Raw genomic sequence first — 15,961 nt, 5'->3', positions numbered from 1 at the left:
TCCAGCCCAGGAGGTGGCACCCAGTGGGGCTGGAGAAGGTGAGCCGAATGCCGGCACAGAGCCTGACGAGCAGAGTCAGGAGGCAGAGCCTCAAATGCAGGAACTGGAGGTAAAGTGTGAGAGTCAGGAGGTTCAACACCCAATTACAGGGGCAGAGCAACCAGCCCAGGAGGTGGGAACAGAGCAACCCGAAGAAGACAAAGCTGGTCCAAGCACAGGGCCACGGGTGTCTGCCAGGTCCACCAAAGGCCAACGTCCCGCTAGGTACAAGTGTCCCTATGTCACTCTGACTGTCAATCCAGACCCACCCGGATTTGAGGAAATGTTAAAAGAAAAGGCTAAGAAATGGAAAGCCTGGGTGGCAGAGTGCGAGGCAAGGGAGAAGGAGGCTGAAGCCAAGCGTCTGAAAGAGCTGGCTGAACAGGAACACGATGATGTGTTTTACAATCATGATGAGTTCCTGAACCAATTCCGGAAAGGGTTCCGAGCTACGTAAATATGAACTGTAATGTTGCTGGTGGACATGTATGTAAACTGTGTAAAGTGTTTTGGTGCACTGGGTTTAAATAGATTAGGAGGTGTGTTGGAGCAAGAATCTACATAAACCCAGTCTGACAGCTACAGTATGACAGCTGGTGATCTAGCTGCCAGGCTAGGTCACAGTGACCTGATCAGCAGACCGGCTTGAGCCGGCAGAAGCCAAGTGATGCAATCTGCTGAGTCAGCATGGCCAGGATTGGCTGCTTGGACTATATATGATCTGTGTGTGCATCACACAGGTCTCTCCCTGTGAGATGGTGGTTAGGCGAAGCACTTTGTCCGTGGAGGTGATATTGTATAGACTGCACAAGAGAGCACTTGTTGTGTATATATGTTAATACACCTTTTGGCACTAGTTGCACGTGTCTGCCTGATTTTCTTTCCTGAAGCCCTGTGTCGGGCAAGTCATCTCCCTCACTCTGCTACTCCCGCTCCGACAGGTCTCTGTGGCATTGTAACTTGCTGAGATCCCTCCCCAGGTTACACCCCCCAAATCTCCAGGAATTTCCCATCCCACAGCTGGCAACCCCATATGCTATTGTGGCTCTAATAGCAGAAGTGGGCAAGGCTATGTCTTTGAAGGGGTGGGTGGGCAAAGGAATGAATAGAGCTCTCTTCATCTTGTGCCCATTTTATGTCCAAAATGACTCTGTCCGCCTGCTTACGTGGAGTGCGGCAGACACGTGAATAATGAAACGTGGTTGTCCCCATCATACCTAGTTATTTCGTGACATTTTGCCTGCCCAGGCCCTGAAACTGGAACAAGACATGGGCATCATTCAGAAGATTCTCCACATTTAAAAAGGCAAACATTTTTAATGTCATTCATTCAGATTTGCGTTTCTTTGAGTTGTGAAAGGAGTAGGGTGGAGAGCCTCCAAGTATGGCCTGGAGATCTCCTGGGATGGCAACTGATCAATACAGAAATCAGCTCCCCTGGAGGAAATGAAAGCTATGGAGGCTGGATTCGAGGGCATTCGACCCCACTGAGGACCATCCCCTCTCCAAACTCCGCCCTCCCCAGGCTCCACCCTCAAGGCTCCAGGAATTTCCTATCCCTGAGTTGGTAACCCTAGGAAGGGGTGATTGGGGTTTAGCCAATTACAGTTTAGACCATTCACATTTGCCTCCAAGGGAGGGAGGGAGGGAGGCGGGAAGAAAGGAAGGACGATGGGTAGGGAGGCAGGAAGAAAGAGAGAGGGAGGGAGGGAGGGAGGAAGGAAGGAAGGAAGGAAGGAAGGAAGGAAGGAAGGAAGGAAGGAAGGAAGGAAGGAAGGAAGGAAGGAAGGAAGGAAGGAAGGAAGGAAAAAAGGAAGGAAGAAAGATGGGGAGGGAGGGAGGGAAGGAAGGGAGGAAGGAAGATGGGGATGCAGGGAGGGAAGGAAGGAAGATGGGGAGGGAGGTGGGAAGGAAGGAAGAGAGGGCATGAAGGAAAGAAGATGGGGAGGGAGGCGGGAAGAGAGGGAGGGAGGAAATGAAGAGAAGGAAGGAAGGAAGGAAGGAAGGAAGGAAGGAAGGAGGGAGGGAGGGAGGGAAGGAAGGAAGGAAGGAAGGAAGGAAGGAAGGAAGGAAGGAAGGAAGGAAGGAAGGAAGGAAGGAAGGAAGAGAGGGAGGGTAAGAAGAGAGGGGAGGGAGGGAGGGAAGGAAGGAAGGAAGATGGGAAGGAAGGAAGAGAGGGAGGGAAAGAAGAGAGGGAAGGAAGGAAGGTGGGACGCAAACAAGCAAGAAGCAGGCCCAGGGCTTACCATGTATCCAGGGGCACAGGTACACTTCCCAGTTATGCTGTCACAGTCGGCTCCATTTTGGCAGCGGCAAGCAAGCTGGCAGCTTTCGCCGTAGAAGCCTGGGGGGCAGGTTTCATTGCAGTAGAGCCCAGCCCAGCCAGCTTTACAGTTGCACTCCCCGGACAGAGGATGGCAGCTGAGAAGAAGGGATGACAGAGATCAGTTAGAAGCAGCAGCAAGGAGGGGAAAAGACCCCCCCCCCCCTTTAAGCCACAGCAGCAGTTCAGAACAGGGAAAGGCAGACGAAATGCTCATGGAAACCGGCCCCCTGCTTGCCTCTGAATCAACCCCCTCCAACTCCATCCCTCTGAACTGCTGTGAAGTCATGAAATGTTTAGGACATCACTTCCCCAGGACACTTAACACTGGCCTCCATGCCCACACAACTGTATTCCATACATGCCGCCTCATGGATCACGAAATAAAACTTATTCCTTCGAAAGTGTCCCAGATAAAACAAGAGAACGATTCCTGCCATCCTGAACTTCCGGGAGGACGGGTGGGAAAGAACCGTGGAGGGGATCAATCTATCCATCGATATCGTAAGAAGAGGCTTGCAGCTTCAACCAGGCTCTGGAGAAATGTGCCCATCTCCCACCCACTCACCATTCACTTATGCTCGAGAGCCTGGGAATGTTCACAAACACTGCAGTTGTGCTGAAGAGGCACTTGTCAGAAATAGATTGTTAACGATTTCTGTGAAGGGAGCAGGAAAGACAAAGAGTTCGGAAGCACCTTCAAGACTGACAAAAGTTGTGGCAGGGTTGGAACTTTCCTGTGTCACTTCTCATTTCTGTATCTAAAGACATGAGCGGTGACTCTCTTTCCCCCGCCACAAATTTAGTTGGGTCTGGTGGACCCTTGCTCTTTCCTGCTACTACAGACAGACGCATATGGCTACCATCTTGATCCATCTACAAGTGAAGGAAGAAAAAGGCTTCTTTGGATTGGTAAAACCTCCCTCTGGTCCAGGGGACTCTCTCATCCAAAGAGAAGAAGAAGACTGCAGATTTATACCCCGCCCTTCTCTCTGAATCAGAGTCTCAGAGTAGCTCACACTCTCCTTTACCTTCCTCCCATAACAGGCACCCTGTGAGGTGAGTGGGGCTGAGAGAGCTCTCCCAGAAGCCGCCCTTTCAAGGACGGCTCTGTTAGAGCGATGGCTGACCCAAGGCCATTCCAGCAGCTGAAAGTGGAGGAGTGGGGAATCAAACCCGGTTCTCCCAGATAAGAGAGCTCTGGCTGACCCAAGGCCATTCCAGCAGCTGCAAGTGAAGGAGTGGGGAATCAAACCCGGTTCTCCCAGATAAGAGAGCTCTGGCTGACCCAAGGCCATTCCAGCAGCTGCAAGTGAAGGAGTGGGGAATCAAACCCGGTTCTCCCAGATAAGAGAGTTCTGTCTGACCCAAGGCCATTCCAACAGCTGTGAGTGGAGGAGTGGGGAATCAAACCCGGTTCTCCCAGATAAGAGAGCTATGGCTGACCCAAGGCCATTCCAGCAGGTGCAAGTGGAGGAGTGGGGAATCAAACCCGGTTCTCCCAGATAAGAGAGCTCTGGCTGACCCAAGGCCATTCCAGCAGCTGCAAGTGGAGGAGTGGGGAATCAAACCCGGTTCTCCCAGATAAGAGAGCTCTGGCTGACCCAAGGCCATTCCAGCAGGTGCAAGTGGAGGAGTGGGGAATCAAACCCGGTTCTCCCAGATAAGAGAGCTCTGGCTGACCCAAGGCCATTCCAGCAGCTGCAAGTGAAGGAGTGGGGAATCAAACCCGGTTCTCCCAGATAAGAGAGTTCTGTCTGACCCAAGGCCATTCCAACAGCTGTGAGTGGAGGAGTGGGGAATCAAACCCGGTTCTCCCAGATAAGAGAGCTATGGCTGACCCAAGGCCATTCCAGCAGGTGCAAGTGGAGGAGTGGGGAATCAAACCCGGTTCTCCCAGATAAGAGAGCTCTGGCTGACCCAAGGCCATTCCAGCAGCTGCAAGTGGAGGAGTGGGGAATCAAACCCGGTTCTCCCAGATAAGAGAGCTCTGGCTGACCCAAGGCCATTTCAGCAGGTGCAAGTGGAGGAGTGGGGAATCAAACCCGGTTCTCCCAGATAAGAGAGCTCTGGCTGACCCAAGGCCATTCCATCAGCTGCAAGTGGAGGAGGGGGGAATCAAACCCGGTTCTCCCAGATAAGAGCTCATGCACTTAACCACTACACCAAACAGGAAGACCAGAGACCTATGTGCCAGACAGATAGGGTGACTGAAGCCCCTAAGTCTAGAGCAGGGATCCCCATCGACGTTGAGCATGTGGGTACCTTTGGAATTCTGACACGAGGGCTGTGGGAGCAATGACAAAATGGTTGCTGAAGGAGGCGGAGTGAGGTAACGCATAATTCTAGCAGTAACTTTTCAATGTTTCAGGCAGAAGCTAAGCTCTGCTTCACAGGATACCTTTTGACATGAACACCCTGTTTAAAAATACATTCTTGCAGCCATCTCTCACCTTCATTGGCCTGGCGAAGACCCCTGGGATGCGGTGGCAGCAGTTGCCCAGGCAGTGTTTTATAAACTCTTTGCTGGGCGGCAGCTCCATCTGGCCCCTCCCCCTTTCCAAAAACACCTGGTGGGCACCAGGAGAGGTCTCAGGGAGCATCATGATACCCCCAGGCAACCCCAGAAGTGGCCAAACTGCAGCTTGGGAGCCACACGTGGCTCTTTCACACATCTTGTGTGGCTCTTGAAGCCCCCACTGCCCCATCGGCTGACTTGGAGAAGACATTTTTCTCTTTAAATCACTTCTCCAAACTAGCCAGCAACTTGGAAAATGCATGTAAAGTTAAAGCTGCTTTAGGATTTGTAGAATCTTTCGGGCTCAAGTGCCGTGTTCTACTGAAGAAAGTTTTCCTTCCAGATGTTTCGTTCTCAGCTGCGGAGAACATCCTCAGTGGCGTTGCAGCCGGAGCAGGCGCTCTGACCTTCTTGGCTGCTGTGCGTTGAGTTGAGCCCGAAAGATTCTACAAGCCCTAATGATGTTACCAGCCGTGAAAACCTGAAATCTTTGATAAAGTTGCTTTCTTTCCACCTCTCACTCCCCATCTCTCTCCCCATCTTCCTTCCTTCCTTCCCTCCCTTCCTCTGACATCCATGTCTTGCAATCCTCTAGCATCTGATGTTAATTCTATGCGGCTCTTACATTAAGCGAGTTCAGTCACCCCTGGTCTATTAGCAGCAGAGGCAAAGACGGCTTCAGGAAGCAGGGGGCATAGCGGCCATCTGATAGGCCAGAAACCAGGGTGGTGTAATGGTTAAAGTGTGTAGGATCCAGGAAACCCAGCTTCAAATCCCTACACTGTCACAGAAGCTTGCTGGGTAACCTTGGGCCAGTCACCCACTCCCAGCCTAACCTGCCTCACAGGGTCATTGTGAGGATAGAAAAGAGGAGAGAAGAATTATTAGGGTTTGTAGAGTCTTTTGGGATCAAGTGCTGTGTTCTACTGGAGAAAGTTTTCCTTCCAGACGTTTCGTTCTCAGCTGCGGAGAACATCCTCAGTGGCGTTGCAGCCGGAGCAGGCGCTCAGACCTTCTTGGCTGCTGTGCATTGAGTGGGGCCAGGGCTGCTGGAGAGCTGCTGTTTCTAGGCTGGAGGGGGTGTGATGAAAGGGCAATTGGTTTGTGGATGTGCCCATTGTTTGGTGGGGCTTCCTGGACGGGTAGTGATAAGGAAACTGGCTGTTGAATGTGACCATTGTTCTGTGTTAATTGCTGGGAGGGTTGGAAGGGGTGTGAAGATAAGGAAGATGGTTGTTGACTGTGCTGATTGTTCTGTGGAATTTGCTGGTTGTTCTGAGACTTTCTGCAATTTATAGTCTGTAGGGTGTTTTGCAGAGCTGGGTACCAAGATTGGTGGATGAAAATGCCTTCTTCCTTTCTGTTAAAATTGTGCTGGTGTTTGTAAATCAGAGAGAAGAATGTTAGCCATTTTGGGGTCTTTGGTTGGGAAATAAAAAGAAAAACAGAAACAATGCATGCGAGATGGAATATAAAAGAATAAAAACAGACGCAGTTCGTGTAACTCCACAAGTGAGAAAGTAAGTGTAATCCTACGGCCCCTGCAGAGGAAATGTTCAGAGATGAGTCCCTTTGGTTAAGGAAAACCCAAGTCCTGTTTTGGCACCGTCTCGGATATGGGTCTCAGCTGGTTCCTCCCCCCCCCACCGCACAAGCATTGTTTTGCTATCAGCTAAAGAGACAGGTACGTAACGTTGTCACTAAAAATTACTGTTTGGTGGCTGCCGTACGCTCATTCACAGTATCCCACTAACTAATTAAAACAATTCATCAGCTTAATAAAAAGCAGTCGCCTGCGTTTTCTGCTTGACAAAGCGCTCCTCAAAATTATTCGCTGCCCGGATCGCGTCTCTGAAGGCTTAGAAGGAAAAAGTAATAAAAAAGCGGGAGTTTCAATCCCTCCCTCCCTCCCACTGCGTCGATTAATCTTCCCCTAATGGGAACAGAAAAACTCAACAGCAAAGAAATAGTTTCGAGTTTCCCTCTGTTTGTAGTTTCCTTCCTAGGGTGCAGAACCCCGCGTTTCCCAGCAGCAACACATTGGACAGGTAAATTAAATCTTTCAAAAGTAATGTATGTTCCCAGCAATCTGAATTGGCCTGTTACAATTCAATTGGGGAGGGGGGGGGGTGGGGTGGAACAAGCAAACCCAAAAAGCTTTCTATTCCTGAGAAGAATCTAATAATAATAATAAAAAAGACCTAAATAAGGAAACAAACAGGATTTTCACTCCACCTCACAGAGTATGGATCCTTTGTTAAAAGTCAAACGTGTATCTTAAAAGCCTTCCTCCACCCTGAATAAAAACTGAATTCAGGAAAACCTACAAAGCAGAGAGATCTACATGGTCTCTTGCACCCTCTATACTGCAGAAGTAGATCAAGATGGGTGGCTGTGTTTGTCTGTCTGTAGTGGCAAGTATAATAAAAAGTAGAGACATCACCCTGCCAACAAAAGTCCGTATAGTCAAAGCGATGGTATTCCCAGTAATGTATGGCTGTAAGAGCTGGACCATAAGGAAGGATGAGCGCAGAAGAATAGATGCTTTTGAGAGGTGGTCTGGAGAAGACTCTTGAGAGTCTCTTGGACTGCAAGAAGATCCAATCAGTCAGTCCTAAGGGAAATCAATCCTGACTGCTCCCCGGAAGGTCAGATGCTGAAGCTCAAATCCTTTGGCCCCCAAATGAGAAGGGAGCACTCCCTGGAGAAGACTCTTGAGAGTCCCTTGGACTGCAAGAAGATCCAGTCAGTCAGTCCTAAGGGAAATCAACCCTGACTGTTCCCTGGAAGGTCAGATGCTGAAGCTGAAGCTCCAATCCTTTGGCCACCAAATGAGAAGGGAGCACTCCCTGGAGAAGACCCTGATGCTGGGAAAGACAGAAGGCAGAAGAAGAAGGGGACGGCTAAAAAGGAGACAACTGGACAGTGTTACTGATGCAACTAACAGGAATTTGAGCAGACTTCAGAGGATGGTGGAAGACAGGAGGGCCTGGAGTGACTTCAAGTCCATGGGGTCGCAAAGAGTCAGACTCAACTGTGTGACTGAACAACAAAAGTAGGAGAAAACATGGAATATAAAAGAATATAGTCCAGCAGCACCTTCAAGAACAAAATTTGTGGCAGGGGAGGAGTTTTTGTGAGTCACCTTCGCTTCTGGAGTGAGCAGTGACTTACAAAAACTCCTCCCCTGCCACAAATTTTGTTAAGTGCTCCTGGATTCTTCCTCTTTTCCTCTGCACCAGGTTGTGGAACCTCTTTCTGAAGCTAAAAATCCCACCCCGATGGTCCCTTGAGTTCCTCATGGGCTTACTTCATTCCTCAGGTCCCTGCTGCTCAACCAGATGTTGCCCACCGCCAATAACTCTGGGTGTGATTTTGCACCCCATAACGAAAGAGCAGTGACTGGATCCTGCAGACTTTCCCTGTGAATGGGGGTGCTTTTCTCTGATGCAAGGGAGCCCAAGGTTGCTACGTAGAGGCAGGAAATGGCTAGCCATCTCCGCATGTCTCTTACCTCAAAACCCCACAGGGCAGCTGCCAATTGGCAGTATTTTCTACCACAGCATCTTGGGCTGGCCCTGAATTTTAAAGGCCAAGTTGCTTAAGACTACAGGGCATAAGCCAAGGGCTGAAAGCCACCAGCTAAGAGCTCACCCTCCCACCATGCCTGAACTTTCTAGCAAACCCCTGGGAACCCCTGCCCACCAGATCTCAGAAGCTGCAGAAGGTCGCAAGTTTCCTTCCACCCTGCCCTCCCCCCCCCACCCCCGTTCACAGACCAGGTTCCTTGCATAAAATGAAAGTGCTGCCGCTAATGGGATAGCTCCATGGGATCCAACCTCACAACTACCTCCGCAGCAACCTCCCAGTCTTTACTGTAGCCCCAGCAAAACACCCATCTTACGATAGCACAAAAGCTGTTGTGAGTTTGGGTATGCCTGCTGCTATCTATATATCCCCATAAGGAGATGGGCCTGGCTCAGTGGGAGAGCATGTGCTTGGCATGCAGAAGGTCCCAGGTTCAACTCCTGCTGTTTCCAATAAGAGGGTGATGTGAAAGTCCTCTGCCTAAAACCCCAGCAAATCGCTGTCAGTCAGATAAAAGAGAAGAGAAGACCTTGCCTTTATATCCCACCCTTCACTCAAGAGTCTCAGAGTGGCTTACAATCTCCCTTCCCTTCCTCTCCCCACAACAGACACCCTGTGAGGAAGATGGGGCTGACAGAGCTCTGACAAAATTGGATCTCGGGTTCTTAGTGGATCATACGCTGAACGTGAGTCAGCAGTGTGATGCGGTGGCTAAAAAGGCAAATGCAATTTTGGGCTGCATCAACAGAAGTCTAGTGTCCAGATCACGTGAAGTGATGGTATCGCTTTACTCTGCTCTGGTAAGACCTCACCTGGAGTCTTGTGTTCAGTTTTGGGCACCACATTTTAAGAAGGATATAGACAAGCTAGAAGGGGTCCAGAGGAGGGCGATGAAGATAGTGAGGGGTCTGGAGACCAAGACCTATGAAGAAAGGTTGAAGGAGCTGGGCATGTTTAGCCTGGAGAGGAGGTGATATGATCAGTAAGTACTTGAAGGGCTGTCATCTAGAGGATGGTGTGGAATTTTTTCTGTGGCCCCAGAAGGTAGGACCAGAACCAATGGGTTGAAATTAAATCAAAAGAGTTTCTGGCTCAACATTAGAAGAACTTCCTGACCGTTAGAGCGATTCCTCAGTGGAACAGGCTTCCTCAGGAGGTTGTGGGTTCTCCTTCCCTGGAGGCTTTTAAACAGAGGCTAGATGGCCATCTGACAGCAATGAAGATCCTGTGAATTTAGGGGGAGGTATTCGTGAGTTTCCTGTATTGTGCAAGGGGTTGGACTAGATGACCTTGGGTGTCCCTTCCAACTCTATGATTCTAGGAAAATGGCCCTTCAGAGAACAGCCCTTTCAAGAATTGTGACTGACCCAAGGTCACACCAGCAGATGCATGTGAAGGAGTGGGGAATCAAACCCAGTTCTCCATGCACTCAACCACTAAACAAAACTGCCTATCCTCGCATCTCCCTGACTGACAAAGAGTCGGACTCTATACAAGGCGTGTGTTCATCCTAGATTCTGTTTTTCGTGGTTACACCACAATGCGGCAATCCCTTGGGAAACAATTGTCATCTCACAGCCACCTGGATTTAACAGGTGTCCAGATTCTAAGCACCAAAAGGGTGTCTTTGGAGAAGGTCACATGCCTCTCAGCTCAGCCACCCCCTTGCCTGGCAACTCTGACGGCCTTCTGAAGAGCTCCTTGGAAAAGTCAAAAGCTAAACTACCAGGGGATGGCTGAAAAGAACATTCCTCGGATCTGCAGCTCGCCGCTATCTCTTTTGTTCCACGGTGACCAAGATAAGACTGAGCGGAATGACAGATTTTATCAACGGAGAGGCTAGACTCATTTATTAAGAGGAGCAAAGATAGCATCTGGTGACGAGAACGCTTCAAGGCAAGACAACAGAATACAGGCAGACGCCAAGGTACGGGGAAGAGCAGGCTGGCTGGATCAGCTGCACGGAACACAAGTATCCAACAGGGAAAGGAAATGCTAACAGGGACATTTATTCAATAACGTTGAAACTCTAGGTCATGACAAATGTCAGCCTCCTCCGTCCATTTCTGGACGACCCAGCTTAGGCTGAGTCTAGATCAGGAGAGTCACACGTGGCTCTTTCACACATATTGGGCGGCTCTTGAAGCCCCCACTGCCCTTTTGGCCAGATTGGAGAAGGCAGCTGTCTCTTGAAATAACTTCTCCAAGCCAAGCCAGCCAGTGGTTTGGAGAATACATTTAAAGTTAAAGTTGCTTTCTTTCTACCTCTCCTTCCCCATCTATTTTCCTTCCTTCCGTCTCCTTCTTCCTTCCTATCCCAGAAGAGTGCACATACACATGAAAGCGATACCCAGAATTAAACTTTGTTGGTCTTAAAGGAGCCACTTTGTTGGTCTTAAAGGAGCCCACCTGAATCAATCAATCAAAAGTCTCTAGTAATTGCTAGAGATAATCTTGCCACCTCCAGCCATCTTTAAGAATTGCTGGGAACCCTACAATCTGTACTTTTGGTAAGCAGCCAAGGCCTTAGTTTTCTTTTTCATTTTTGTCCTGGGATGCTGCCCCAGTGTAACTCCCACCATTTGCCAGGAAGTATCCAGCAACTCTGCTTTTGGCTTAAAGGCCTCCCAGATTCACAACACACAGGTGGCCAATGCAGTCCCACAGATCCTAGGCACCTTCCACTGTTGACAGCACAGGTACTGGCCAAGCCCTCCTGCTCCCACTTTCTCTTCTGCAAGAGCATAGAAGAGACTGGTAATGCCATCCACAGGGGCTGGCTCTCTCTGCTCTGTCCCCATTACTGGTGAGGTGTCTCCTTGGATATATCTGAGAGGAGTCATTTTATACCCACTTTGTCCTGGCCTGGGAAAGCTGACAACAGCGCACATGATATTTACTGACATCACTTCCTGTCTGTGCAGGAAGTCTTCCTCTGGTCCCCTAGTACTCTTTTACAGTGAACCTTAGAACCAAACCCAATGTAACGCAGGGGATTCCAAATTAGATCCTCTTATTTATAAATAAACGAGCAATTAAAACAAGGCCCCGATATTTATAAAAGTAGCCATGCTGGATAAGGCAACATTTATTTGTGTGTGTGTTTGTTTAAAATATTCATTCACCGCCTTTCTACCTTCTGGAGCCCAAGATGGCTTGCAATATAGAGAGAACAAAAAACGTTGTGGCATAGTCAAGTCCGACTCTTTGCGACCCCCTGGACAAAGTCACGCCAGGTCCTCCTGTCTTCCACTATCCTCCGAAGTCTACTCAAATTTGTGTTTGTTACATCAGTAACACTGTCCAGCCATCTCTTTTGCTATCCCCTTCTTCTTTTGCCTTCTGTCCTTCCCAGCATCAGGGATTTCTCCCAGGAGTGCTCCCTTCTCATTTGGTGGCCAAAGCATTTGATTTGAGCTTCAGCTTTAGCATCTGACCTTCCAGGGAACAGTCTGGGTTGATTTCCCTCAGGACTGACTGATTGGATCTTCTTGCAGTCCAAGGGACTCTCAAGAGTCTTCTCCAGCACCACAGCTCAAAAGCAGCTATTCTTCTGCGCTCAGCCTTCCTTATGGTCCAGTTCTCACAGACATACATTACTACTGGGAATACCATCACTTTGACTATACAGATTTTTGTTGGCAGGGTGAGGTCTCTATTTTTTATTATACTGTCCAGGTTACATTAAAATTACAATTAATAACTTTCTTCCTGTGCTGATTTAAAACTGCCCCTCATCCAAAGCTTCTACTAGACCCATGGAGGGAGGGAAGGTACAGATTTCTAAAATATTGATCCCATTTTTAGCTCACCCTTTCTCAAAGAACATCAGAGTAGTGTTATGTTTTATCCCCACCGACACTCCGGTGAGGTAGGTTAGCCTGAAAGTGTAGCTGGCCCAAAGTCACCAGCCAGCTTCAGATGGAACAGGGAGTACTTAGGGCTCAACTTGCTACCGTAGAATGTGTATTTTTTTAAAGTTAAAAAGGTGGAACGAATGGGAGCAGAGGTGTAGTCCTTTCCCTGAACACCGTTTTGACAACTGAAATCCATTCTGCTCTGGACTGGGCGGTGGGCGGGGGGGAGAGGAATGGCTCTCAAATAATGCACATACTTTCCCTTGACAGGACTAGCAGCCCATGGGTGGGGGCTCCTAAGACAAAGAAAATGATGAGAAATGACCCCCACCTTCTCTCTGGAGCATCAATCCCAAGGACTCCATGACTAATAATTTTTTAAAAAATCGAGATGAAGTCTCTATCAGGCAAATGTGTAGTTCAGCCCTTATTTATCAGGTAGGTAGGTAGGTAATAGGTTTATTGTCTGAGGCCATTGGCCATTACAATATAAAATTACAGTATAAACATTTACATTTTAAAGATCACAGTTAAAAAGCAGATCTTCAGATTGGAACTGCTGTTGTTGTTCAGTCACACAGTCGAGTCCGACTCTTTGCGACCCCATGGACAAAGTCACGCCGGGCCCTTCTGTCTTCCACCATCCTCCCAAGTCTGCTTGAATTCATGTTAGTTGCATCAGTAACGCTGTCCAGCCATCCCTTTTGCTATCCCCTTCTTCTTGTGCCTTCTGTCTTTCCCAGCATCAGGGTCTTCTCCAGGGAGTGCTCCCTTCTCATTTGGGGGCCAAAGTATTTGAGCTTCAACTTCAGCATCTGACCTTCCAGGGAACAGTCTGGGTTGATTTCCCTCAGGACTGACTGATTGGATCTTCTTGCAGTCCAAGGGACTCTCAAGATTCTTCTCCAGCACCACCTCTCAAAAGCATCTATTCTTCTGCGCTCGGCCTTCCTTATGGTCCAGCTCTCACAGCCATACATTACTCCTGGGAATACCATCGCTTTGACTATATGGATTTTTGTTGGCAGGGTGATGTCTCTACTGTTAGAACTGTACACTTCTAAAATTCCATAAGTACATCATTGGTGTGTTTAAAATCTTAACAGCTGTGCTGAACTACAGAGCTCAATGTGGTGCATTCCTAGAAGCCACCTTGGATCTAACTTTTCTAGCTGCGAGTTCAAGAAGTGCTACCTTGTGTGAGACAAAGAGGTTCATGTCCAACAATAAAAAACCCTCAATTGTCAGATATGTTGTGGACTTGGCTTAAAAATCCAGAAAGCAATCTGCTTCTTAGATCTGAATACAAAGGGCACATCATTATATACTCAGTTTAAACCGACTGAACATGGATCCCCTATTTACAAATATACCATGGTTAATTAGGACCACGTAGAAGAAGCCCCGCAGGAGCTCATTTGCATATTAGGCCACACCCCCTGATGCCAAGCCAGCTGGATCTGCATTCCTGCATGTTCCTGCTCAAAAAAAAAAAAAGCCCTGATAAGGACCCTTTTCATTTTAAAGGAAAGCAGAGACTCTCTGAAATGTTACCAGATGCCGCCACCCCCCCCCCCCCCACAAGGGATGTCTCTGACCTTATCAGCCAGTGAAGCCAATTTAAGACACCGCACTGAGCATTTCATTTAATGGCAATGTTATGCCAATTGAGCATTGTGAACCAAATCAAGCTCTTTTATGTTTAGCGCCAGTGACCAGCCCCAGCTAAAAGAGTGGCTTAAATTCCAGCTGATCTAAATTTCAGATCAATCTACAAGCTCTTGGCAAAAGCCCTCGCAGCCCTAGTTCCCTCCAAGAGCCACTTTGTGCTTAACGGGTCAAGCCGAGGTGCCCTCGCCATTTGCCACCATGCCGCACGTGAAAAGGGTGGCACACGTCGCTAAACATGCCTCGAGCACGTGCCAGAGAGCCACCGCCAACTCACACAAAGGGTAAAGTGACCTTTGGTGTGCCCCTTCTGAGCGAAAGGTCGTTCCTCTGATGGGCGCCACTCCAAACCTCCTCCAGGGTATTGTGAGTGCGCATAAATGCCAGAGTTCTGGTGCGCCACTTGCATGCGTAACAGGAGGCTGGGAGGCGATTCGGTCCAAGCAGTCTATGAAACAGACCGTTAGCCAACATCAGCACGAGAGGCAGGCTCTCCGCTTGCCTCGTTTTAAATTTGAGGGATGTCTGTATCAAAGGCACATTCGCCAGGGACTTCAATTATTCCCCAACCGCATAAGGAAACGTTCAATCCCAGCCACGGGCTCTGCGTATTTTATCCAGGAAAAGAGGGAACTGAAACGAAGGCCGTGGGAGCTTGAACCATCTCCCCTGCATTCAACAGCCTGCACCTCTGTCCAACTGCCTCCCTTTTTTTGTAGCAGGAACTCTTTTGCATGTTAGGCCACACACCCCTGATGTAGCCAATCCTCCTGGAGCTTGCAGGGCTTGTTGTGTATGTGGACTCATGATATGTGTCTGTATGACTGTTCCTGCCTGTCTCATTGTAGCCTTTAGGACTGAGCTTGGGGACTCTGGAACAATAGGCAGCAGGATCCAAATCCCTGCCGCTCTGGCCCAATCAGAGGCCTCCTGTTGGTTCAAATGACCCAATGGTGTTCCTAGTCTTCGGTCTTAGAGTTCAGCCATTACTGTGCTGTACTGAATAAAGAGAGCTATGATCATGGCAACTGCATCTTCTTCGTACAGGGCCTACTGGAAGCTCCAGGAGGATTGGCTTCATCAGGGGGTGTGGCCTAATATGCAAATGAGGTCCTGCTACAAAAAAAGCCCTGCCTCCTGGTTAAAATGTGTAGACAGGCAACACAGCGACTCTTAAGAGGGGAATGGAGGAGAAACACCTGGACGCCCCACATGAACTTTTAAACCTTTTTTTTGGAGAATTTTGCTTTCACAAAGAGCTTCTGGAACTCCATTCCACTGTGTTCCCCCAAGGGAAAAAAAAACAATTAAAAGGATCTTGTTTTAGCTGGAGCGGAGCGGAGGTGTGAAAGGCAGAGGCAGCTCCTCATACTGCGGGACCAGCTGCAAAGGGTGGGATGCTTGTAGCTTCAAAAACATACGAAAACGAGTTAAACTACAGGCCAGAGTAGTCCTGCAGCATCCAATATGACTGGCAGCAGCTCTCCAGAGACTCAGACAGAGACAGATCATTCCAAACACTGGCTAGCTAAGAATCTTTTACCTGGAGGTGCCAGAGACTGATCTGGGAGGCATCCTACATGCCAGGCAAATGCTTGACCAACTGGGCTACAAGCAGGCCGCTAATTCAGCAGGAGCTCACAGGAGCAGAGCTCCTGAACCCAGAAGCCCTCCTTAACCCCTGGAGAAGCCCACCCCACCCTTTCTCCACTTCTTATGTGATTTTGGGCAGTGGGTGGCTTGCTGGCCTTTTGACGGGGGGGGGGGCAACCAAGGAGAGCCCCAGGTGAGCGAGGCCTGCTTGGGCTGACTGAATGTCTCTCCTTTCTCGCATCTGGTTGCTGTTGGGGCGGCGGGGCGGTATATGCTAACGAGCTCTACTAACTATTTTTCTACAAAATGACCCCTGGCTACAAAGGAGAAAGCTGGCTTCAGTGCGCATGTGTTTCCCCGCCCCTTTGAGAGAAC

At 49.1% G+C, this 15,961-nt stretch overlaps 1 protein-coding gene across 1 annotated transcript in view; it reads right to left on the bottom strand.

Annotated features, from left to right (window-relative positions):
• Positions 1-15,961, bottom strand: part of MEGF11 (multiple EGF like domains 11) — a 495,160-nt gene that overhangs the window by 163,958 nt on the left and 315,241 nt on the right. Inside the window, 1 exon segment of the mRNA XM_060260232.1 lies at positions 2,286-2,460. Coding sequence (XP_060116215.1) covers positions 2,286-2,460 — 175 coding nt within the window.

Source organism: Heteronotia binoei, chromosome 19 (assembly GCF_032191835.1).
Source record: "Heteronotia binoei isolate CCM8104 ecotype False Entrance Well chromosome 19, APGP_CSIRO_Hbin_v1, whole genome shotgun sequence".
Lineage (NCBI taxonomy): Eukaryota > Metazoa > Chordata > Lepidosauria > Squamata > Gekkonidae > Heteronotia > Heteronotia binoei.
The sequence above is the reverse complement of the archived record's forward strand: the minus strand, read 5'-3'. Positions and strand labels throughout refer to the sequence as shown.